This window comes from Calidris pugnax, unplaced genomic scaffold (assembly GCF_001431845.1).
Source record: "Calidris pugnax isolate Ruff unplaced genomic scaffold, ASM143184v1 scaffold51, whole genome shotgun sequence".
NCBI lineage: Eukaryota > Metazoa > Chordata > Aves > Charadriiformes > Scolopacidae > Calidris > Calidris pugnax.
The window spans coordinates 6290532-6315193 of NW_015090797.1; the positions used below are offsets into that span (position 1 = coordinate 6290532).

Consider the following 24662-nt stretch of genomic DNA (forward strand, 5'->3'; position numbering starts at 1 on the left):
CCCTCTAAAAGATTGTGTTTGCACTGGTTTTTTGTTATGCCTTTTCCATCGGTTTGCTTTTGCCAAGCCAGAACAGACTGGGTTGCTTAGTCAGTCATTTTCTGGATGTTTGTTCTGGGGGACACTAGATAATTGCTAGCACAAACAGTGCTGGATAAGCAAACAGGAGCTCAAGATATGTTCATTCAGTTAATACTGCCTTGTGGCTCACCTATGCTTGAAAATATTTATGTTTATATAGTGAATCCTTAATTGGGGTTGCTGATTAAGAATGCTTGCAACTAAAATAATAAATTGTGACTAGCAGGTAAATATAATTCTTGTTTTAACCAAGGTAAAATGAATTGAACATTAAAAACCTTGTTAGCTACTAATTGCCAACTTCAATTCTTTTGAAGCATGAGCTTTGCTTAGAGGAGGACATTTTTTTAAAAAGCTTTTTCAGGTGATTATTTTCCTCACTGTCAAAGAAGTGCACAGCTTTGCCAAGTTCAAAGTTCATCTCAGTCCTGGAACTACGGGGTACATTGAAGTACATGCAGTTTAGGGGGCTCCAGCCTTATGAGCATCCTTCAACTTAAATTAATTTATTAAAGCTGTAATTCTGTGCAAGGGATATATAGATCCCCCTTCATGTATTGAACTCTATGAGGGAACTCATTGAGAAATTTTTCAACCAGATGAGTCCAATATGTTACTATTATATAAATATAAATTATTAAAAATCATTATGTTAACTGAACATAAGTAACTCAGTGTTCAAATGAAATATAATTCAAGCATGCTGGAAAATAGTAACTGAATAGGATTTTATTAATCTGTGGTTACGAAACTGCTCCTTTGATTTACTGTGCTGTCTGCATGCCTGTGACCACTATTCCAGTATTAAACACCTTGTAGCAAGCTGAATGGAATGAAGATGCCTTCATGAATTTTGCGTTTAAAGTAATACCTCTTTTTTCTCCAAAATATTTTTCTTTCCTTTAAAGCACAAAGGACCAGTTATGCTACATGCAAGGATAGTTTCTAAGCATTCTGTCCGTTACAATAGAGATGGGTTTGATTGGTTTTTTTTAACTATTGCTTAAAAAAAAGCCCTTACAAAGTTAGAAATATGTATGTTTAATTTCCTAACACATACAAAAATGGCAGATATTATTTCCTTCAGACATCTCCAAAATGTAGAGCACAAAGGGCGTTGGTAAGAATGGAGGTAGGAGAAGGACTTTAAAAGGCAAATGTGCAGTTTTGTAATGAAGTAGGGCCACAAAAATTATCGGAGTGATGGAACTTCTCATACGAGGACAGGCTGAGAGGATTGGGATTGTTCAGCCTAGAGAAGAGAAGGCTCTGGGGAGACCTTATTGCAGCCTTGCAGTACTTAAAGGGCACCTACAGGAAAGATGGGGATAAACTTTTTGGCAGGGCCTGTTGCGGTAGGACAAGGGGTAATGGCTTTAAACTATTTATATTTAGACTAGATATAAGGAAGACATTTTTTACCATGAGGGTGACGAAACACTGGCACAGGTTGCCCAGAGAGGTGGTAGATGCCCCATCCCTGGAAACATTCAAGGTCAGGTTGGATGGGACTCTGAGCAACCTGATCTAGTTGAAGATGTCCCTGCTCATTGCAGGGGGTTTTGACTAGATGACCTTCAAAGGTCCTTTCCAATCCAGACTATTCTATGATTCTAACTACTGTCACAGTAAGTTGCAGATCTGATATTTGTGCCTTTGAAACCTGGTTGTAGGCCGTTTCCCAGTTAGCAATTCAGACAGTTCTCAGATAATAAAAATTTCTTGAGAGCTATTTCCATCAAGTAAGAAGTATACAAGCTGCAGTGATATCATATGCTAAATTAAATTGTGTTTGATAATACATCATTTCTCCATGAACTTGTTATTTCTTTATACAATATTGTATTCTTTGCACCAGTAACCTTGCGAATGAAGTGTTTCCTGCTAGTATTTTATTTGGCTCGTGGTTTTCCCAGCACTTTCAGAAGTGTCTTTTTATTACTGGTGTGTACATGTGAAATTTTCTTTTTGTTCACTATCTTATTTTATTAAGTATACCAGAGTACATAATCATGGAAGTACTTTGTGAGATTACATCTATTATAGCACTGGAATATGACCTGATTTATTGTAAGAAGATCAGAGCATAGCTGAAGTTCTCAGTGCATTATCCTAAATGAAGCTTTGTCTCTGAGGGCTGCCATGGCCTTCAACTCTACCGGTATGTTTTAGCCATTGATTTCCCTTTAGGACACAAATGCCGTAATAATACTGCTCGGTAAATGTTTCTTCAGTATTGAATAACTGCTTTTTCTGTCAAGGGGGTGTCAAATTCTGTTCTCAACCTGTCTGTCATGTGTTTCTTCCTTTACATCTATCAGCAGAGATGAGCTAAATAAGTTTGGTAACTCAGTTTTGGAGGAAGTGCGGCTTGAAAAGCAAGTTGAAAGATTCAAATTTTTTAAAGTTTGCTTGTTTACATATCTTTGATTGCAGTATGTCCCATCCCTTCCAGAGAAGGCCTCACTGGTGTTGCGGCCGTTCTTCTACTTCCAATAACACATGCTGCTCATGCCCCCTCGTGTGCTCGCACACCCTACTCTAGCCTGACACTGTTGCTGTTCCCTCTGCACCTCATCCTTCAAAGCCACAGACAGCTCTTTTCTCACCTTCTGGAGCACAGTTTGTTTTTGTTTTTTTTTCCCAAAGCAACCTGAGGATGGGGAGGAACAGAGAAAAATCAGATATTGAGGCTGAAGGGGGCTGTGGGTTGGTAACCAGTGGGCTGTCTAGGTGAGACTGAATGAAGCTCCTAGGAGAGCTGGAAAGATGCTCAGGTGAAAGTGGCTGTGATTTGAAGGTAAGGGGATTGCAGAGGTTAGCCAGAGGCTGAACAGGGGACACCTTTCAGCCATGGTGTCACAGCTTATTGTTTTACAAATGTTTTATTTTTAAAATTACTAGGTTTTATATTTGCTGTCTTTTTATTTTTTCATGTATTACAAGAGGAGACAAGTACTAATCATTGGGGCATATTACCAGCATAAGATAATAACATTTCTGCATGATACATGATATGTATTCCTGTAATTTAATCATCTAGAGTGTTTATTTGGGGTGTAAACGCGGGAAACACTGATGTTTCTGAGCTGATTTATGAGGTAATGCACTTTGTAATCAAACCTTCTATGTGCTGTTTCTAAAATATCAAGTGTTATGGAATTGCTGATAGTCAGAAAAAGAACATTGAAAATGGGCTTATATTCTGTGTGCAGCTGTGAATGAGAATCAGTAGGAAATAGAGTGATACAGAAGCAATGGCACCTATATTGCAAAGAGTTGTTGAATTCCTGAAAAACAGGTACATCCATTGCAATAAGCATGATTTTGTGTTGAGAATTATGTAGTTCCGGGTTTATGTTTTAGACAATATTTTAATAGCAAAAGCTCTTGTCAAAGATCATGAAAAAATGCCTGAACCACCTTTCCCAGAGGAAATTCTGTGTGTGGGAACAGAGAAGTTATTTTACAGAATTGTTGTGGTTGGAAAGGATCTCTGAGATCACTGAGTCCAACCATACACACACAAAAAACCCCACAATCTTGGCCACTTGAACATGCCCTGAAGTGCATATCTACACGTTTCTTAAATATCTTCAGGGATGGTGGTTCAACCACCTCCCTGGGCAGGCTGTTCCAGTGCCTGACCACTCTCTCAGTAAAGTAGTTCTTCCTAATATCTAATCTAAACCTCCCCTGCCCCAACTTCAGACCATTTCCTCTGGTCCTGTCATTATTCCCTTGGGAGAAGAGGCCAACACCCATTTCTGTGTTCTTCACCCACTTCCTAGTTCAGTAGCAAATGGATCGCAGGAGAGTATTGGTTGTGTATTTTATTTTACCTATTTGTAATTTAGCATGCAGGGGTAAAAAGGAGGTATCACCATGGTGATCGGCAGGTAGATTCACCAATTACCAACAGGTAATGGGAGACAATTATTACAGCCTCAGGACTGTTTTTTTGAAGGTTGAGGGCTCTGTTTGCCATGAAAGCACTCAAACGTAGTAAAGAGAACTAGGGCTCCTGTCTTTCAGAAATATCACCCAGTATATTAAGCTTGCAGGAGTTAATGGCAGTGATGTTTCAAATGTTAGGTTGTTTTTTTTTTAAATGGGTTTTAAGAAAAAACATTTTAGGAAGGGATTTAAAGGGTTTTCCACCAAAGAAGTTGGTATTCATGTGAAGCTTCATGCTTCTAAGATTGCAAAATTATTATCTGAGCAAAATTAGGAGCCTTTTTAGGTCATGAGCTGTATATACAATAAGCTACGATGCTGGGAAGCCTGGTTCTTGACTTTTCTTCTATGGAGTAATAAAAATATTTCTGAAATATATAAATAAATGCATAATACATAAAAACAACAAAAGGAAGAAAATGGAGTAATACTGAATTGTGGAAATGGCCTGAATTAAGTAGGATTTAGATCAAAGAGTAGCTATAAAAGAACCAAAGAGGAATTGTCATTGACTATGAAACCAGAGTTACCCAAACCCAAACTTTGCAGAACTTTTATTAATAAGGCAGAATAAAAGACAAGTGAATTCACTTTTGACTGCAGTAGGAGTTACTGACCTGACACAATCAGGGCCCAAGAAAGGATAACATTATGCAGTACTTCACTTCATATTTTAAAGATACATGTGTTTCTAGTTCCAGAGGGCTAAAAAGTCCTCAAAATACTTTGCTAAGGTGAGTAAAGCCTCTTTCTCACTGCAGCTTACTCAGCACCAGAAAAGAGGGTTCATAAAAATTACAAGGAAACTTACTTCATTGTACGGTGTCTGTCCCAGTGGAGAGAAAACTCTTCAAGATTGTAATAGTGACCTTGTATTTTATTAGCACTTCAAGAGCAGAATTACAGATAGAGATCTTTATTGGATCCTGGTGCAGTTGTAAAGCTGATAAGGAAGGAATGATGGTGGGTCCCTTTTGAAGTCCTGCATTGTAACCTAGCCAGCTTAGAGCTAGCTCTGCTAGACATTAGTCTAGAACACAGGATTTGAACCAGGCAGAGCTCAGTAAATACAGAACATTGACCTTGTATGTGTACGTGTGCTTGGGTTAATAAAACTGCATCCAGGGCAGCAAAAGAAATTAAGAGATTTGGTTAAGAGGTTTTATTATTAATATTAGGGCTTATATTTGTAGTGAGGTATCCTTTTTTACTTTTATTTGAAACTTAGGCTAATAGGGCAAATTTTGTGTTGGAGCTTTGAGTACTGTATTTATACAAATAATTGTAAAAACATAGTTAATACAGAATAACAATAAAATGTTTGATGGAGAGGATTTTGTTACAGATGTCGTTTATCTAGCCATTGAATGAAATTATTGTTTTGCCCAGGAAGTGTTTCCTGGAAATGTTATTGGCTGTTGCATGAGTATTTCCATTGCAGAACCAGCAGCAGGACACTGTTATTACCCTCTCGTAACAGCCTGTTCCAGTGGCTTTATCTCATAAATAAATGAATGCATAAGTGTGCATTGGGGTGAATACACTTTAGGTAAAGGCCAGGCAAAGTAATAATCACAGGATTTGGTGTGACATTTTGCCAGCACGCGCACATATTCCTGACTTTTCTAACATTTGTTTTTTCAACTCATAAATATTTCTGCAAAGTAGGCCCACTGTTAAATGACACTGAGATTATGTATGTTAATAAAAAGTGAGACAAAAGGTATTGATGCATAATGGTTTTTAATTAGGGGAGAAAAGAAAAAAAACAACAGTCTTTTAGGAGAGAGAGGGTATTCTGAAGAACAAAACTTAATTGTCTCCATTTCTGTTACTTTCCAGTATACTCTTTTGGAAAAAAACAACGAACAAATAAATACCCCACCCCTCAAAAAAAAAATAAATTTACACTTGCAATAAGAAAAGTAAGGTTGAATGCCATGTAGAAGGCAGGAGGTTCTGGGAACATAAGTATTCCTTTGATTATGTTCGGTGAAACTGGGTTGTGTACTTTATAAGAAACAGGAACAACTTCTAACACCTTGCACTTCTAATCCTGTTGCAACTTTGATCATTTCTCTTTTTAAGCAATGACTGTAACTGGACCTAACAAAGAGGAGTGCAATTGCTCAGCTCAGACAGATAACTTTTATGTTTTGCAATATCTTTTTCATTCTAATGAAATCTTTCTCTCCATTTTAGACAAATATCACTTGCTGTGTCATAGCACATGGATTTCAGGACCACCTGTGAAGAGGTAGGATCAGATATTTTTCTTTTCAAACAAAAGTAGAATCAAAATCAATGAACTTTTAATCCTTTTATATGCAAAATCCCTTTTTTACCTCTTTTTTCTGGAATGAGAGGAATTATATGATCAAATATAAGTTATTCAGCTGATCGCTTTATGGTGGCAGACAGACTTTGTAGTAGAAGATGAAAGAATTTGCCCAGGTGTATTCATCAGTAGCCCTCACCTCTGTCTGTTCCAATTTACCTCTTTAGGCACAATGTAGGTGCAGGTAGCTATGTTTTGTGTGAGCTTTGCTCTTAGTGAAGTGTTTATATCTGAAAGCCTGTACATGAAGAAAAACATCAATGGAGCCAGAATTCTGCCTAGCACTGTTCAGTAAAATCAAGGGAGAAATGTAGAAGGGTGGGGAGAGAGGGTCAGCCATGAGAATGACCAAAATGGAAAGCAATTCCATTTTGATTTGATGAGGTAAGAGTTATTTTTGCTTAAAATAGGTATAGTTTCATAATGTCAATGCAAAATACTTCTTTCATCTCTAGTGGAGGGACAATGAAGTGTTTTACTTTCTGTGTTCATACTAACTTTCCCTTATAGAAGGGCCTCATATAATGAGATGTATTTGTAGACATTAAAATGGACATTTATTTACTCGATTGTCTATGAACAAATTGTTTTAATGTGTTTTCACAACTTAAGCAGTTGAGGCATGTTGAGAATCATTTACACCAAATTACATAATGATGTCAATGTGTTATTGTGATTAAAAACTCATGACAATTACCTGTGCGCTGAAAATTGCAAATAAATGTTTAGGATGTTATGACTGGGAACAAGAAAGCTGGCCATATCTTTAAGTGTGACCACGATCCCATGAAAAAAGAGAAGTGGAGGGGTGGGAACAGCACTAGAACCAAGAGGTAACTGCAGCTAAAACCAATTTTGACCTGAGAATCAATTGGTATAAATTAAGGGGGAAGAGAAGATAAGTAGGCTAAAGAATGTTAAATCATGACAACATTCTGAAGGGAGTAGTAGGGTCAACAGTAGGGTTAAAGTGAAACTTGCCTTTGGGAAAGAATACTGTGATAGTTGTCCAGGATGCTATGTATCAGGCTTTAATACCTCAGAAGGTATCTGTGCACAGTCTAAATTCTATAGCACAGTATATCTCAGATCATTTGCCTGGAAAAAAGCATTCTTGTTAGTTTTGAGGTTTGGTTTTAAAATAAACTGTTTGAGGTGGAAAAGATCTACAGTGATCATCTAGTCCAACTGCCTGACCAGTTCAGGGCTGACCAAAAGTTAAAGCATGTTATTAAGAGCATTTTCTTTTGTTTTTTGTTTTTTGTTTTGTTTTTTTTTTTTTTAATTTCTTTTTCAATACACTTATTGAGGGAAAGAGGCAGATACATATTATTTTCATAGGATTTTTATGTTAATTTTTGACCTGTACCCTAATACAGATTATTAAGTGGCAATTAATTCACTCTGTGCCCAGAAGCAGTAACAGCAAGAACAGCCAAAGAAACATGACCTGACATATGAGTCTTATCTTTGCCTTTACAGCACAAATACTTTGACAGATCTCTTTCATTCTATATCTAGCTTCTAATGGGGGCATCGATTTCAAATTTAGTTCTTTAAAAATCAGCTGCTTTGTTGGAGCTTCCATGATAGACAAGGTAAGGAGAGAGTGACTCCATTCATCCTATAAAAGCTCCATAATCTGGAGACCCTAAAGAAGCTCCTTTAACTTTTAGATTAATAAAGTTAAATGACATGGATTCAAGCCCAGTTTGTCTGCTTTGTGTAAAATGAGCTTTGTGCTACTCAGTGGTGTCACTTCTGAGAAATTCTGAAAACTGTGATCTACATCTTTCCTCCCAAGCTAATCAAAGTTAATAAAATATAGACTTTCAACCTACTTTCATTAAATGCTAGTGTCTAAATAAATCAGCAGCAGCCTTTTGCTTACACATAGTGTAATTTTTAACTAAAACCTCAGCATTATCATTGTAAGGCATCATCCACTTTGGTTTTTGTTTGTGGGGAAAATATATTAAGCTGGATCTGAAAGCCCAAGAGGGGGGAGGCAGCTGCACACAGAGCACACATATACATTACATGTACCCATATATGTGCATATACTTATGTACATGACCAGACATGCAGATCACATACTGACACACACGGTGCTCGCATGAACCCAGACAGTACCAGCAGCCTCATCTGGCTCCATCTTCTGGCTGAGTGGGATGGAGGTCCACTTGTGAGAATGTATGTATATGTGTGTCCAGTGTGGATGCCTCCAGCAGCTGTACCTGGATCCCAGTCTTCCAAATTGGTGGCAACTGGGCATATGAACCCCTGGGTTTCATTTTTGTTTCTCCACTGGTGTGGACACTGTCCTTTGAATTGCACATCCAAATATTAAGTAATTACTTAATATGATTGTTCACTGAAGTTCAGTATAAGTTGTAATCATCCATTCTGTCATGTATTTCAATTCCCAATTGTACCTTTCAGCTACTGCTTTTAATACAGTTTTCCTAATACCTTAAAATTTGCCAGACTTGTCACCAAAACCTCATCTAGTACTTGAGCTTCTTATGAAAGTGATGCTAGCAACTAAAGAAAGTACTGCTGTGCCACTACCTCCTTAATTAACATGTGGTTCTATTCCATTGTCACATCTTCAGCAACAGTTTAGTTACTTGAAGCCACAGATGTTTTGGTGCTATTTTATTTATTTCAACTATTGACATGAAACATAAAGTAGCTGTAGACTTTGCTCCACGTACTTTTTGTTTAATCGATTATCTAGTCGGTACATTTACAACTTTCAGCCTTATTTCCTCTCTTTAGAATTGAAATTCTCAATCATACTCTGAAAAATAGTCTCTGATCTTCTACACCAAAATAGTTACTGAGTAGTTTTTGATAATGACAATAAAAGCTGTCATGATGCATCTTGGCTATTTGATCTTCCTCTTCTTCCCCTTATTGTTTCCTTTATTCTGAATATCTTATTGCCTTTCTTTCCCCATACTCCAATGCTGTAACCACCACCACTACAGAAGGACTGAGATCGCTCTCCCAAAATGATGAGTGGGGCTCAGACTCTCATTGGTACTTCCATCCCCATCCTTGCTAATGTCAGTAAATGGTTTGAGCTGAGTTTCAGTTTGAATAAAGCCAAAATATGCCACATAGATACACTGAGGCTAAAGCATGTTTTTCATAGTGTCCATGTCACATACAATTATTTTTTTCCCTTATGCTATTCTTTTCATTCTAAATAACTGCTGCTGTAATGCATTGGATGTCTCTGAGGGAACCTTAGTTCTTCTATATTACTGATGCTTCCCCTTATTTTTTCTAGTGTCTGCTAGTGGTGTTTAGTTTGAGATTTGGACACCGAAATGGTCTTGTCTACTTGTAGGTTCCTGCACATGTGCTTTGTATGGTCAGTGGAGCCCAGCGAGCAATGTGATTCTCCCAAAACCTGCCAACCAACAGAGTTGCTCTCTATGCTTTATTGCCTATAATAAGCTTTGATTATAATGAGAGCATAAACACTTATATGTGGACATGTTCAGTTTGGCATCAATCTCAAAACTGACAGCTAATGATCCTAGTCATTATTTTCTCCCCTAAGCATCTTATCTGTAGGCCATGCTGCCTTTCAAGGCATCTTAAAGTAGTTTTATTCTGCAAGAAAACACATTCTGTGCTAGACAATTCAAAATGCACTACAAAAAGATGAGGTCTTTCGTACACACATTTTTTCTAAGGGAAACTACCTGGTATCTGATGATGAGAAAGTTATAGTTAATTTTTTTTTTTTGTGGCTTCTTCACTTACTAGTTGTGGGAAATTTTCTGTTGTTTCATATTTTGTTATTCTAGATTCCATGCTCTTTTCCCTTACTGGTCAGCAAATGTATCCATGTACTTATTCAAAAATTTCCAAACCATAAGACTATCCAGCTCCTCTTTTAGCCTTTATCCTGAGCTTTCTGAACTTTACAAGAACATAAATCATAGAGTCATCGGGTTCTTTAAACACTCTCCTGTACTCACTTGACCTTATTCTATATTCTGAAAACTATCTCTGGAAGATAACCTCAGTCTCTGACATAATACTGTCCTCTGCATTGAAAGTACCCTTCTGATAAAATTGAAGACTTGGGATGATTATAATACATTAGAACATTTTCCCCTTAGATACTTTTTTTTTAAGTTGATATTTTCCATGTACTTTATGAACAAGCTGCATGAGTGGCTTTCTAACCTCTAACTTTCTAACTTTTGGAATCTCATCCTTTGCTTCTATTAGCTTGCGTGTTTTTTCCTAATATAACTTCAAACTTATTTGAAGGGGTAAATATCCCATTTATTTTCACACTTACAATATTTTCATCTGTTTTTACAGTACTGATCATTGTTTCTTTGAAGGATTATTTCAAATCGGTAAACTGTTTGTCCTCTGCTTTTCTGAATCTTAGGAATATTCTTGTAGAATTCACAAAATTTATAGTTTGATACATTCTATTGTTCACAGGTCTGGTGACCTCTGTTTCAACACCCATCCTGTTGGGGTTTTTTATTTGCCTGCCACTGAATGTGTTTTAATTTTTAAGCAGTATTTTGACTTCCTCATGACTTTCTTTCATAAATCTTGTTGTGTACTATTTTGGACTGTTTCTAGTCACCTTTATGCCATTTTCTTATTTACACTTTTCAGCCTAAGCTGATAAATTCCTTTGTTTATAAATACTATCAAATAGCAGTGCTGGCATTTCTACTACCTTCAGTTTGTGGTTTTTTTCTTAAATCCAGCTTCAATTCATAATTTAATCCCAAAATCACAAGATGGAAAATGGCTGGCAATTTAAAATGCCTGTGAGAATGTCATGTGATAAGTAAATTAAATTTGAAGAAAAATGCATGTTCTCTCAATAGCCCTCAATTTTATATTACCTTACCTCTTGGCCTCGACTGTAATGATATAATCTGGTCCTGGTGAGTTTACTGGCCATTCAGACATCAAAACTTGTTTCCTTATAGTGTCAGAAAGTGAAAGTTTTTGCTCTAAAAAAGTACCTTAGTTCAGTAAGAAGATATATATATTTATATAAATATATTTTTTTGTTTAATTTACATATTGAATTAATCAGACTGTATGAAACAATGAAATTCTCTGTAAGACTTTATTCTTTTGAGAAAATCACTTAGAAATTACTTGGCAAATACCTAGAAAATCAAAGAAAAAGAGGATTAAGTCCAAATTTAGCATTTTCCTGCAGTCCTTTCAGGTTGTAGTGCAAAATTCAGGTGCAGGAATGGACTTGCTATCCTTTGGATTGGAAAATTTTGGTGTCTGATAGAAGAGGCTCTGAATGACAAGCCGAACACATCCCTGTGTATCTTGGCTGCTTTCCAATTTTTGACAATATAAGTGCTTTTCACTTAGGCTAGCAGCACCTCCGCAAAATGAGTAGCTGGACCATTTAAAAAACATCCTTTATGTGGTTCTGACATATATTCCTACCTCTTGTATTCATTGCCATTACTGCCTTCTGCCTCTGGTTCAATTTCTCTTTTTATTATTATACTTGCAATTATAAAGCAGTGACAGGCATATCTCCAAATACTCAGAGGTCAGCCTCAGTTCAAATAAGCATCCAAAAGTGTAGGTATGCATCTGAAATGAGCTACGTACATATTTAAGGCAGTTTCTGCAACCCATTCTCCTTACTGATATGAGATTCTTGATGGTGGAAATAAATTTCAGAGCTTAAACCTAAATTGCAGAGGTTTAATTTATTTTGGGACATACCAGCCAAAGCAGAAACTAAAAATCCAGGCCACCTTGCATAGAAAATATGTTCAGAGATTTTTTTTCTCTTCCTTTCTTCCCCTGCTTCATGGACCATTCACAGAATCACTATTATAGGATATCTGTGATATGATAACTATTCTGGGGTATCTGTTGAAGTCTTCCTACTGATGTGAAACTAGAAGCAGCAAGCCAACAGAATTCTTTTACTACCGTAAGGCAAAAGAAATAGATAAAATAGCATAAACAAAAAGATACAGTCATGTCTTGAAAACTAGTGAGGAGTATTTAAAATTGCCTGAAATACTGAATAAGTCTCCTCTAGAACAAAGCATAGAAAAAGTTTTAATTTTTTATTTTTTGTCATAAATGACAAGGATAACAACCAATAGGGAAAAATGTAAACAAAATAACTCTTTAGCAGAAAACCTGTCAGGTGCCTTATTTAGACCAGGTTATTGAAAAATATTTATGTTGGAAGTTCTGTGGGAAATTGACTTTAAAATCATTAGGTAGCTTTAGAAATGTTTCTCATACAGTATTCATTTTGGTGTATGTTTTGTAGAGACTTTTCTGTTAGCATAAATGTATAAACTGTAGCTTTCATATGTATTTCCTCTGAAATAAATTCTTAAATATTTGTGAAGATGTATATTGCACCAAACTGTTTATGGTATGTAAGCATTTCTAAATTCCCTTTAGGAGCGTTATTAGGGCCATATCTTACACACAGCCGATATGAACCATGTATAAGGCGAGGTATAATGGAAAAAGATTTTTAAATAACCTTTTTTCACTAAGGTTGCTAATAATGATCTGAGTGTGACCATGTTCTTTGTAGAAGCAGTCTGCCCTGAGGGCTCTGCCAACCTCTGCTGTTCTCTGATAGTGATCTGAAGCAGAAAGTTCAACACAGACTGGTGTGGCAAAGCAAAGAGGGATCAGTTTTCAGCCCCTCTTGTAGTTCAGGAACAATAAGCAGTTTCTAAAGTCCTGCCAAGGACATCAGCTCTTGGCGCATCAGGGTTCTTGTCTAACTCTACTTCAAGAGGTGTAGAATGAGATGACAGAGGCAGTGCTGTGCAGGTGCAACATTCACTGCCTCTGTCACGTAGGTGACTTAGATCTTCCTTCATCACTGCTTTTGCCTGAAGTCACTGACTCCTCTCCTATATGGAAGCTCATTCTTTCACCACTGTATATTGCTTCCATATCCATTCCTTAGCCTACCTCATCCACTTCATAAACATGTGCATCTTCAAACAGTCAGTTTTCTTGCCGTCTTTCCAAGTGCCAAACGCTATAAATAGGGTGAAGAATGTAGTGTGGTATAAATGTAAACAGAGAAATGTTTGTGGCGATTTTGGCTCAAGCATACAGCCAAGGTGTATTGGCTTAACAAAAACTGTTACCAGCTGGACTATGCTTCTCTGCTGTAAGATGATGTGGTGTGTCAAACATCTGAGCACAAAAGAATGCCTTGCAAGGCCTCACCCTGACGGTTACAGTAGCTCAGCTGACATGCTGTATGCTGGTTTATTGCTGTCAGGGGTAGGGTAGAGCCCTCCGCCAGTGAAATGTAGAAGACTTGAAGACACACTATCTAAGCTCTCCAAATGTAAGAGATGGCAGGCATATAGGCTAGACAAATGATCTCTCCAACAAGAATAATTTTACTGGGGCCACGTGAATGAAGAATGTTGATGTACACAGTAATTTACATGAAAGCATATCTACAGGACGTCTTCCCTAAGTTTCAGCTCTGGAAAAGGATGCAAGAGCTTATGTCTTTATTTGATTCAGTTTACTGGATGTTTTGAAGGGAGTTGGGGGAGAGAAGAAACAAGAAATTTCAGCAGACAAAAAGACATAATGAGATAATTAAAATCTAGTCTTTGTTCTCAAGGACTTCTCTTGAGCTCGCCTAGTGAAACAACTACATTCTTCTCCTTTACATGGATGTTAATGCTGCTCTTAGGTAAGAGAGTGGAGGAGGTAGCATAATTGAAGATTTAATTTTGGATTTAATTTTGAACTGTATCATAAACTATCTTTCATAAAGCCTAACAACAGTAAAGTGGTTCATTACATTTTGGAGTATCGGATGTAAATGAGATCCTTGAGTGTGTGTGATCAATCTTTCCAAGGGCCAAAATATTTTGCTGTTCCCAAGTTTGGTTTCCGTGCTCAAACTGAATAAGCTCAGCCCACATGCATTTAGAAACCAACTTGAATTTTAATTTTATTCTATTGGCTAATTTTGTCTGCTATGATTATGTGCCTCTAATTCCCACAAAGAAGCCCCTCAACTTTTGTAGAAAGACTCTTTGAAGATTTTAAAGGGTTATTGACCAAATCAGAAGTGTGCAGTCAAGTAAGGCAGAGTTTCTATAATCATTGTATCAGAGGCAGAATTTATTCCATTGCCAGTTATGCAGGGAGGAGGAAAGGCACATCTGCAAACTTTTTGCAGAAGAAAGGCGTTTTATAAGCAGCAGATATTTGTGGGCTAGACCCTTTTATTTGATCATGGTTATTTACAACCTGCTTTGTTCAACTTCCGTTGTCACTTACTACTTACTTCACAACTCCAGGGAAAGAGGAGTCATCTTAGTCTGTAAAGCAGAAGTTTTAAGGAGAGGACCAGGGGAATTTAACTATTTTACATTCTCTTTATTTTAACGTTGTAACATTTTATCTATGATATGAGACAGAATTTTTCAGTGGTACTGAAAACCTAACTCCTTTTGTGGTCTGTTTATTTGACTTATCTGTCCATGTCAATCAGTTTCTATCTCATCCTGTTTAAAAAAAAAAAGACACCTAAATACTAGAAAGTGGCTGTATCATGTCTTCTGACCAGAGCTTCCACTGACCTCTGTGAGTTCAGTACATGGAACTCTTCATTTTTTCTTCTTCTTACTTAGTTTAAAAAGAATAAAAACAACATCAGAGCCACTTCTTGAAGTTATGGCTGAGTTATACGATTTGCTACTGGTGTTCAAGAGAAAACAATTTCCTAAGTTTGAGTGTTTAGCATGGAGCAGAAGCGACAGAACAGTTTGTCAGTGGAGAACACTATATAGAGCTATTTAAAGGTTGTCCTCGACCTTTCCACCTCTATTAAAGCCTCTTGAGAGCAATTTAAACTTTTCTTCGGCCAGTTGCCTACTGTCAGTTCCATATTTGTGTTTGTTCTCTCCATGCTATGGATGTAGGTATCAGAGCACATTATGGGGAGATCTTCCAAATCCTCTTTTAAACTCTTGTCTGAGAAAGAGCCCTCAGATTCAGCCAGGTCAACCTTGGCAGCTAAAGTTCACAGCAAGACTTTTGTTTCCTTGATCTCCTCTCAAGCCAACTTTTTACAGGCTGTGGCTTGAAATCTGACCTGAATGAAGACAATGGAAGTGTTGTTACTGACACTGACGAGTCCAAGATTTTAAGTAATTTTTATATATGAATTTTCTTCTGAGATACATACATGCATGCATACATATCTGTATCTATGCAAAAAGGTATAGGTAATAACCGGTAAATTACGTGTTTTTAAGGCTGAATTTTTAGATTGTTTGTAAAAAAATTTCTTATACCAAAAATGCTCTACCAACATGACTTTTGTCCATTTATGAAGTGCTATAAAGAGTGCTATATTCAACACAGCATTCAGGGAAAAATTGCTAAATACTGCAGGTGCTTACACATGCAGACTGCACTGCTCAAACCTGTTATGTATAACGCCCCCCAAAAGTAGCACAAATACATTCTACCACAAAGACACGGTTAGATTGTGGGGAAGTCACTTATTATATTTTGAATAATCCTACAAAATTCCTGATTTCTAACTATAAACGTGAAATACAGAAGTGGAGCAAGAAGTAAGTTACTAGTGGGAGTTGCAATCTTTGATCTCTTTTCTCTTATTCTTATCTTCAACATCCTCATTTGAAAGGGAACATGAAAGCGTAAGTCATTGTTTTGCTTATAGATCAGGAGAAGTCAGCAAAAGGTTCACGTACGCTGTCACTGCTCACATCTGGCTAGTTTGGAGGTGTTATTTTATGTATTTCTGTGTCAAAAATGGTGTAATATGTGGAACATCGGCTTTTATTTCATGTCCATATGAGGTATCTTCATTTAATACAAAGATGGAAAGAGCACAGCTGCTCTGAAGCAATTTGAAAGGAGTTTCACAAATTCATCATGGGCAGAATAACACCTTATTACTTCAAAATCTGTGTTCACTAGTTGCTACTGTAACTATTGTTCCCTTGTACTCTGAATACACTAAATACATTGATCATTGGTAATAGTTTTGAATATTTGTTGGCATATTTATGGTAACTGTAGTTAATCTCTCAGCTATTCTGTTTCAAAATACCATGTCTCGCAATGCAAAGTGCTAACTGAGAAAACTTTTTTTCTTTATTCCTTCCTTTGAAGACAAAGACAGGGATTTGTTTGCTGCAGGATGGTAACCAGGAGCCTTTCAAAGTGCGACTGCACTTAGCCAAAGATATTTTGATGATCCAGGAGCAGGATGTGATCTGTGTGTCTGGTGAGCCTTTCTATTCTGGTGTAAGTAGTTTTTATTTTTTCTTTAAGATAATGATTATACAAAGCAAAAATGTGTGTATGTGTGTGCACGCACATACATATGTATTGCGTTTACTCCCACAGTTCGATATTTCATTTTATACTGTTGACGCTAAGTCTATTTTAATATATCATCTTTTGAGAGTAAATCTTAGCAGTACTCATGTAAGAAGCAGCAATAAGATAATGAGTAAGTTATGTGCATGACTGCAGTGTTGTTTCTCTGTGCTCACCCTTGAATATCGGAGCCACTGAATGTGATAGGAATGACACAAGCAGTGATTTTTTTTCAGTGAATAGAGACACCTCAATGTACTTACACACCTGAGTATTGTCTATGGAATTGATAAGACAGTTGATGGGTAACTCTTATGGTAGGGCTTTCCTGGTAGAGGAAATATCTGCTATCCTCACTTCCTTGGGTTGCTTCATATGGTAGCACAACACTGGACTTCATGCTTGCTGCCAGTCCATGCTGCCAGGGTCACTAGTTTTATTGATACATCATGTTAATAAAGATGGACTTCAGCTGGAGCAGTGTACCAGTGTGATTTATGTATTACTGTTTTTACATGATGTGTCAGATTGCTTACTTAAGCATCACACTGAATTTTGTGAATAAGAAACTGAGCTTTGTAGACAATTATTTGGCAGATGTGTAAAATGTTCTATAGAATAATATTGTAGGCTTTAGAACTATGGTAATGGTAAGATTTTATTTAATTCTAGAAGATAGATAAAATAATAGAAACCATTTACTACTCATTTCTATAGACATTTTTATAGACACTGTAATTATATTTTGTAGAGGTATTTTTAAGATTTATGGGAAACTATCATATCAGTCTACTCTCCCTTTGAGCTAAATAAAATTATCATAGGATTTCACGGTAAATCTTGTGAGGCACAGGAGTGTAATATCTGTTTATGCAAATGTTATGTGACTGCTATTATGTCTATCTGTTTTATTAATTAATTGTTACTGTTGCCACATCCCCGTATCTCTAAGTGCAAGTATAATAAAAGATAGAAAGCAGAAACCAGAAATAAATTGGTAGAATATTAGCAGTGACAACATTGTGGAAGATTAATGGAAACCGTATAGGAGAATCCGTCTCACTTATGAACATCTCAAGGTGAATGGTTCTGAGAACAAGAGAAGCACAATGTCTACACTGTCTCCATAGAGGCTGGGTTTATTTGCATGACAGATGTGACATTAGCTTTTGACAAATTCATGCTCTACACATACAATTTACTAATATAGGTCTGTGTGCTTTATATGGAATATAGATACTCCTTTTACCAATTACCAATGTTCCTCAACATACAGGACATCTAGCACCCTATATAGAAAGAAATTATGAGTTCAAGCTCAGGCTATAGTCGTTCAATTAGCAACACACACTGTAGCACTTTTCTCCACTAACTCCATTCTAACATTATTTATTAAAAGATATTATCACTCAAAAATACAACTTTCATTATTGTTCTGTAATATCTATAACTTCTTCTGAACTTGTTATTTAAATGTCTTCATGAAATACATATTTAATTTTTTTCCATTTCACAGAAAGGCTTTCTCTTACAGTTTTGCGCTCTCTAGTTTTGCAATAGCACTGCAGAAAATAGTGGATGATTTGCTTCACTAATTACGCTCCTCCTATCTTATTTGCATATTGAATGCATAGCTCATTAACTGGCTGAGATTGGTGTGGTGCCGAGGAGTTTCTTTTCTCTTGGCAGTGTCGTTGTTAGACTAGAGACTTTTGAACACTTTATCCTGATTTCCTCTGGGATTAAGACTAGGTCTTGAAGCAGTAGTTTCATTCCAACTAAGGATGATTGGCATTTCACAGACAGTTAACCGTTCCTTTCGTTACAGGTCATTTAAATCATCTGGAATCATATGCTTTGATTGTATAGTATGATCAGATAAGCCCCACAGGCTTCCTTTTTCTTTCTTTCTTTCTTTTTTTTTTTCCCTCGTTTTTATTCCTGATTTATTAACTTTCTTTTTTCTTTGTTTATATGTTTCTCCTATGTTTTACTTTGCTTGGTTGATTTTGTTTTGTTTTGTGTCATTCTAGATGACTGACCACATCTATTTTTCTTTTACATGCATTCTACAGAGCAAGAGCAAGTGTTTTCATTAGCAACTGACATTGAATGCCTCATAGAATAAACTCTAAAGAATAAAAATAAAATTTGTAACAGGAACAATAGCATTATTAAATTTTACAGATAAATAGCTACATTAAATGTTCTTTTAAATCTGGTTTAATAAAGAATCTTCAAATAATTTGTTTATAAGGATTTACTTATTCACTTCTGCACTGTTAAGGACCGAAAGGCTATTGCTATGTTTCTAGTTCAGAACAGTATCTCTTCTGTTTGTTGGGTCTGAATCAATTTGCATGCTCCTCTGTGTAGGAGAGACTTTAAACAGGCACTTAACGTTCCAGCGGTATCCTGATCTGCATCCTGTGGAACAATCTAAATGAAATCAATGGCTTCTTAGGAATGAGGTGCTGCTTAATGTGAGTACATGGGATAAGGACCTAGTTCTTAATTTAGAATACTTCCTTTTTGGTGGAAAACAGTTCTAGTTTCCCAAGACTAAAGAGGTACAAGGGAACTTTGTTTCTTCTTTCATTGTATACAATTTAAAGTAAGAAAATAAAATGCATAAAAGATTATAAGCAACAGAAACAGTGGTAAACACTACAAAAAAGCGCATTTGTTTCAGTAGTAGGCTGAAAAAAATGATAGCATTAGTGAGGGTCCTTCAGCAATTGTACCTGTAGTAATTCCATAAAGCATCAAAGGTCATTCAAATGATCATGGATTAGAGCTAAATTTGAGCATCAGTTGCATCAGTAAAAATCACAGAGATTTCTTTATGTGTGCAACAAAAAAGACTTGCATTCCGAGACACTAAAACAGTGGGGTCTGCATTATGATGCTGATGTATCAGATGTAGATTTGAACTCCAGTGTGAATGACCAAAAGCAAGAACATTTTTGAAACTCAAAGCCTAGGAGGCAGTGTCTTTACTAATTCAAATTTAATCCTTGCCTTTAGAGAGGCTCTATAGTATGGCAAGTTTATGCCTGAGTTGAAGTAGATTGTGTGTTGAAGATATTCATGAGTGTCTCTGTGGGATAACTGGAAGATAAGATCGGTGGCTGTTAGGTCAGGTACACATTTTTATCCACTAAAGTACTGGACCCTCACAAAATATTTTTTCACCATTGTGGTATTGTCAACAAGCATGTTTCTTATCATTATAATAATCATAAATCTCCATGTAAGTTACCTGTGGTACAGAACACTTAGGATTTTTACTCTTTTCATCTGAAAAAGAAATGCCCTGGAAACAGCTGAATGTAGGAACTTCATCAGTATTGATATCAGAAGTATGGATTATTCCTTTTAAACTTATTTCTTGAATTACATGAAAAGATGCTCACATAAGTTTGCTATATGGTGTGAGAGATGGCAATGTGCAGCAAGGCAGCCTCCATTCTTTTTAGACATATAGGTCAATAGCCTGGACTAACAAGGATAGTGTAATACTGACCTTGCTGAAAGTTATGATGGGAGGGTGGATAGCCTAGGATATGGCATGTTTGATCTGAAATATGATTCTTCAGTAGATTTATTCCCAGGAAAAGTTTTAATCTTTGCAATTCCAGCATCAAAATTTTTATTTTAAATATAATCCTCACAATTACTGTTACCTTTCACGAACATCTGAAATTCAAATAAAAGGATTATCAGGCTTTATCAAGAATAGCAGTTTATCTGTCTAGGGAGCCTTGGTTTTTTGGTTTTTTTTGGTTTTTTTTTTCTTCTTTTCTTTAATATATTTTATTTGTAATCATACTCAGAAATTTTTCTAATAGAGTGTATATGCATATGGTATCCATAAACGAAGGATATGAACAACATATCATCTGACAAGATGGATGTTTTGAATCAGCTACTGTTTTTCTAAAAGACTGAAAACGTACTGTGAGCAGCTGCCAAATTGCTAAGTTCAGCTACCAGGACAGTTTGTATTTTTACATAATTTTCTTAAAGGTTCTGTTAAAAACTCATAATTTCCAAAATGCTGCTAACTCACCTGATGATAAGACACAGATGATTCTCATTTATTTTGAGTAATGTAATCCTATGCTGCTAAATAGTAATTGATTATTTAATTAGATATTAATATTTTATTTTAGCATTTTTTAATTAAGGATCTTTTGGGGACATTGATGTGAAGGTCATTCATTATACTAATAAAATTGAATGTGCATTTTTGTACTCTGAGAGCAACAGCTCTCCGAGTAGTATTGCATTTGTCCAAGAATTTAACTGAGGTTGATACAGATGTATCTGAATGTAACCTATGTTCTGTAATTGGTTTTCGATAGAGAAAAATCCTTCATCAATTAACACCTTTTTCAAGGTCAGTCAGTACACTGACATAAAATATTGAACTGTAGCCAGATCGGATTTCTGGCATTATTAATTACATTATCATTCTTCTTTTTCTTGTAAAGATATGAACATATTATATCTCACTTTTAAAGTTGTCCTGTTGCTATTGTAAAATCAACTGCATTGAAAGATTTATAACTGTACACAAATCCCATATGGTATTACAAAAAAATAAGTTGCATTAAAAATAGTTTTTCAACTTATAAACTTTGCACATTAGCATGTTTTTTATTGTGTCTTTATTTAAATGACAAAGGTATTATTAATTTTTTAGTATAAGTTTAAATTCAGAACATATCACTTAACTGTGACTTGCCTGAGCAGCCAGATTAAATTCTTACATTTCCCTTTCTTACACATTTTGTTGCCTTGGGTCATTCTTTTTGGAGAGTTTAAAATTTTCTTTTCATTTATTTTTGTGTAGGTAAAACAGGTTCAATTAATGTTAGTAGTGTTAATGAGTAGAAAAATTAATGAAGAAAAATGAAAAGCTCAAAATAGTAAACATATGGGATTGATTTATTTTTTGTATTGTATTTGTTTCTGTATTTATTTACTATTTTGATTCTGATGTGTGATTGAATATTATGAATGGTGCCAGTGGTGCCAGGGAGTGAAACTCCCTGTCCTGATGAGAATTGCAAATATGTGAACAGATAGGTCACCTTTCAAGTACTTTCCATTCTTGTTACCGTCACAAAGCTACCAGTAAGAATGGTGATTTTGTTTTTTACCACGTTGGTATCTGTCAGCTATTCAGTGGAGTGAATCCATTTTTTCACAGAAGTCGTCAAATATCTATCAGATGATGGTAACTTTTCTTTCCCCTGCCAATCTGGACAGCTTTGAAGTGACAACCCAGAACTGACAGATGTAAATATGATTATTTAGGGACAACCTAAGCCAGCTTATTTTTCTGCAACTACTTAAAAATGAAAAGCATAGCATGTACCGAGGTTCCAACACAGGACTGCCATTTGGAAAGTGAAATTTCAAAGAGCAGAACAGTGTTTTTCTCATTGGAAGAAGGTTTTTTCCCTACAAAAAGAGAAATATTGCAGACCAGAAAACACTTGGAGAACCCAAAGCATTGATCGATGGCAGTATAAGACGTGAGGCAGTAGTGGAAACTACAGCTATCACAAAGCTACAGAGAGTGTTCATTACCAGGCTGAGTAAGAATTCAGATCCATATTGACTTTGGAGCTGTGTTTTTCTCTCTTTTATTTCTATATTAAGAAAGGCAGTACTTTGGAAATAAATCATCCCTAGGAGTAGAATACTTCGGTGAATGTTTCTGCTTTTAGGCATATGCTGTCTTATAAGTAGATACTTTGGTGAATGTTTCTGCTTTTAGGCATATGCTGTAGCACTGAGAACATTTTGAAGTGAGAACAAAGAGTTGAATGCTCTTGTTGTTCCAGTCAGCGTCCACAGCTTCTCTGGGCAACTTGTTCCAGTGTCTCACCACCCTCACAGGAAAGAAATTCTTCTTAATATTTAATCTAAATCTTCCCTCATGCCAGCTCATGTTGAGCTTCTCATCAATCAATACTCACAAGTTCTTCTCCTCAGGGCTGCTCTCAATCCATTCTCTGCCCAGCCTGTATTTGTGCTTGGGGTTGCCACGGTCCACATGCAGGACTTGGCCTTGTTGAACTTCATGAGGTCCACAGAAGCCCACCTCTCAAGCCTGTCCAGGTCAGTCTGGATGGCATCCTTTCCCTCCAGCAGAGAGAGCTCGATGTCATCAGCAAACTTGCTGAGGGTACCCTCAGTCCCACAGTCTGTCTCCAACAAAGATGTTAAACATGCCAGTCCCAATACCGGCCCCTGAGGAGTTCCGGACGTGACTGATCTCCACTTGGACATTGAGTTGGTGACTGCAACTCTTCTCATGAGACCATCCAGATATTTCCTTATCCACCGAGTGGTCCATCAAATCCATGTCTCCAATTTAGCGACAAGGATGTTGTGTGGTTCTCAGACCGAGCGTAAAGTTTGGCTGTTCTTGTCAATTAATCCAAAGAAAAGCCAGTAAGAAAGAGTAAAGCATTACCAAGAAGAGGATATAAAATCTCCCTTCTGGAAAATGTATGAAATAATTTGATGAAAAAAAAATATTCTCATAACATTTTCTTATTTCAAAATGTAGTGGGATTGATAATAGAAGATAAACTAAATGAGAGCATGGTCTTGAAGATATTACAGCATGTTTCATGCTGTAATATTATGTATTATATATATATTATATATTATATATATATAATATAATATAATATAATATAATATATTATATTGTTATTTTATTGTTACCAGGCAGATCTACAAAGTTGCTGCCAATATATTGATTCCATCTTTATATTTCATTATTACATTTTAAAAATTATATTCTAATAATTCCCTCCCTTTATTTCCCTACTTTTTTCCATGTCACTGTGGTATTATAGATTCCCTTCCATGTTTATTTCTCTTTTCCCACGTACTGTTTTGTTCTGCACCCATTCAGCTTTTTTCCATGTTCTTCCATATGTGTAGTACCTTCATGTCTGTTCTATCCGCTGTGAAAAGAGAGGTCTTGTTTTCTGTCTGGACCTAGACAAATTAATTCTTCATACCTTTGCTCTGCTAAAATGAGTAACCAGGAACAGCAGGGTCCCAAACTGAAAATGTAAAACTTATGTCACAGTAAAAAGATTGAGTAAAGGAATATTGAAGTTTCACATGCCATTAACTCAGTTTTATGAAGAGTTTTGAAGTTTCTTCACCCTTTTGTTCAACTGTTGTTTTACTACTTTCGTATACAGATTATTAGATCACATTAGATTATTTGTTTCTATTATACAGTATAAAGAATTTTAAATTATTGCTAATTAATCATTATTGTTAAGTCAGTTAAGCAATTATAAACTTTCTTTTACATCGCATACTAGACAGTATGAAATATTTGAATCTTTACTCTGCTTAAAATTTAACTGTTAAAAATAATATTAACTCTTGACTAAATGTAAATAATTAATGATTACATAGGATTCTGTGTTTTCCTTTCCTGACTATTTACTGTTGCTGTCTGCTGACATGGCCATTCTTCACTTCTAATCTCATTTAGATGACGTCTGTGATCTCAAGAAGATCATATAGATTTTAAGGCGAAATTTTAATACCTCTTTAATGAAAGCCTCAAATACCTTGCTTCTGTTTCACTGCACAGCTGAGGAAGATTTTTTTTTGACAAAACTCTTAGCTCTTCTTTCCAGTCAATGAACATATGTGTGGATGAGGAATTTTCTGAGTTAGAAGCATGGAAAATGCTGACAGCTTGGCAGCAGCTTTGAGTTTTTCAATCAAATTATAACTACTTTTGTTCTATTCAAGGAAGCGGCTTCTAAAACACTGCTCTGAATCTTGCATTTAAGTATCCTAGGAGTTCTGTTTGGTGTAA

General features: G+C 36.0%; 1 protein-coding gene across 2 annotated transcripts in view; it reads left to right on the forward strand.

Moving 5' to 3' along the window:
- Positions 1 to 24662, forward strand: part of SNTG1 (syntrophin, gamma 1) — a 228932-nt gene that overhangs the window by 64298 nt on the left and 139972 nt on the right. The window contains exons 2-3 of one of the 2 annotated variants that reach the window (XM_014937004.1): positions 6241 to 6295; positions 16577 to 16711. In XM_014937004.1, coding sequence (XP_014792490.1) covers positions 6269 to 6295; positions 16577 to 16711 — 162 coding nt within the window. In that variant the 5' untranslated portion in view covers positions 6241 to 6268. Of the gene's footprint in view, positions 1 to 6240; positions 6296 to 16576; positions 16712 to 24662 lie in introns of those variants that run through there. The other variant, XM_014937005.1, reaches the window with a different exon arrangement.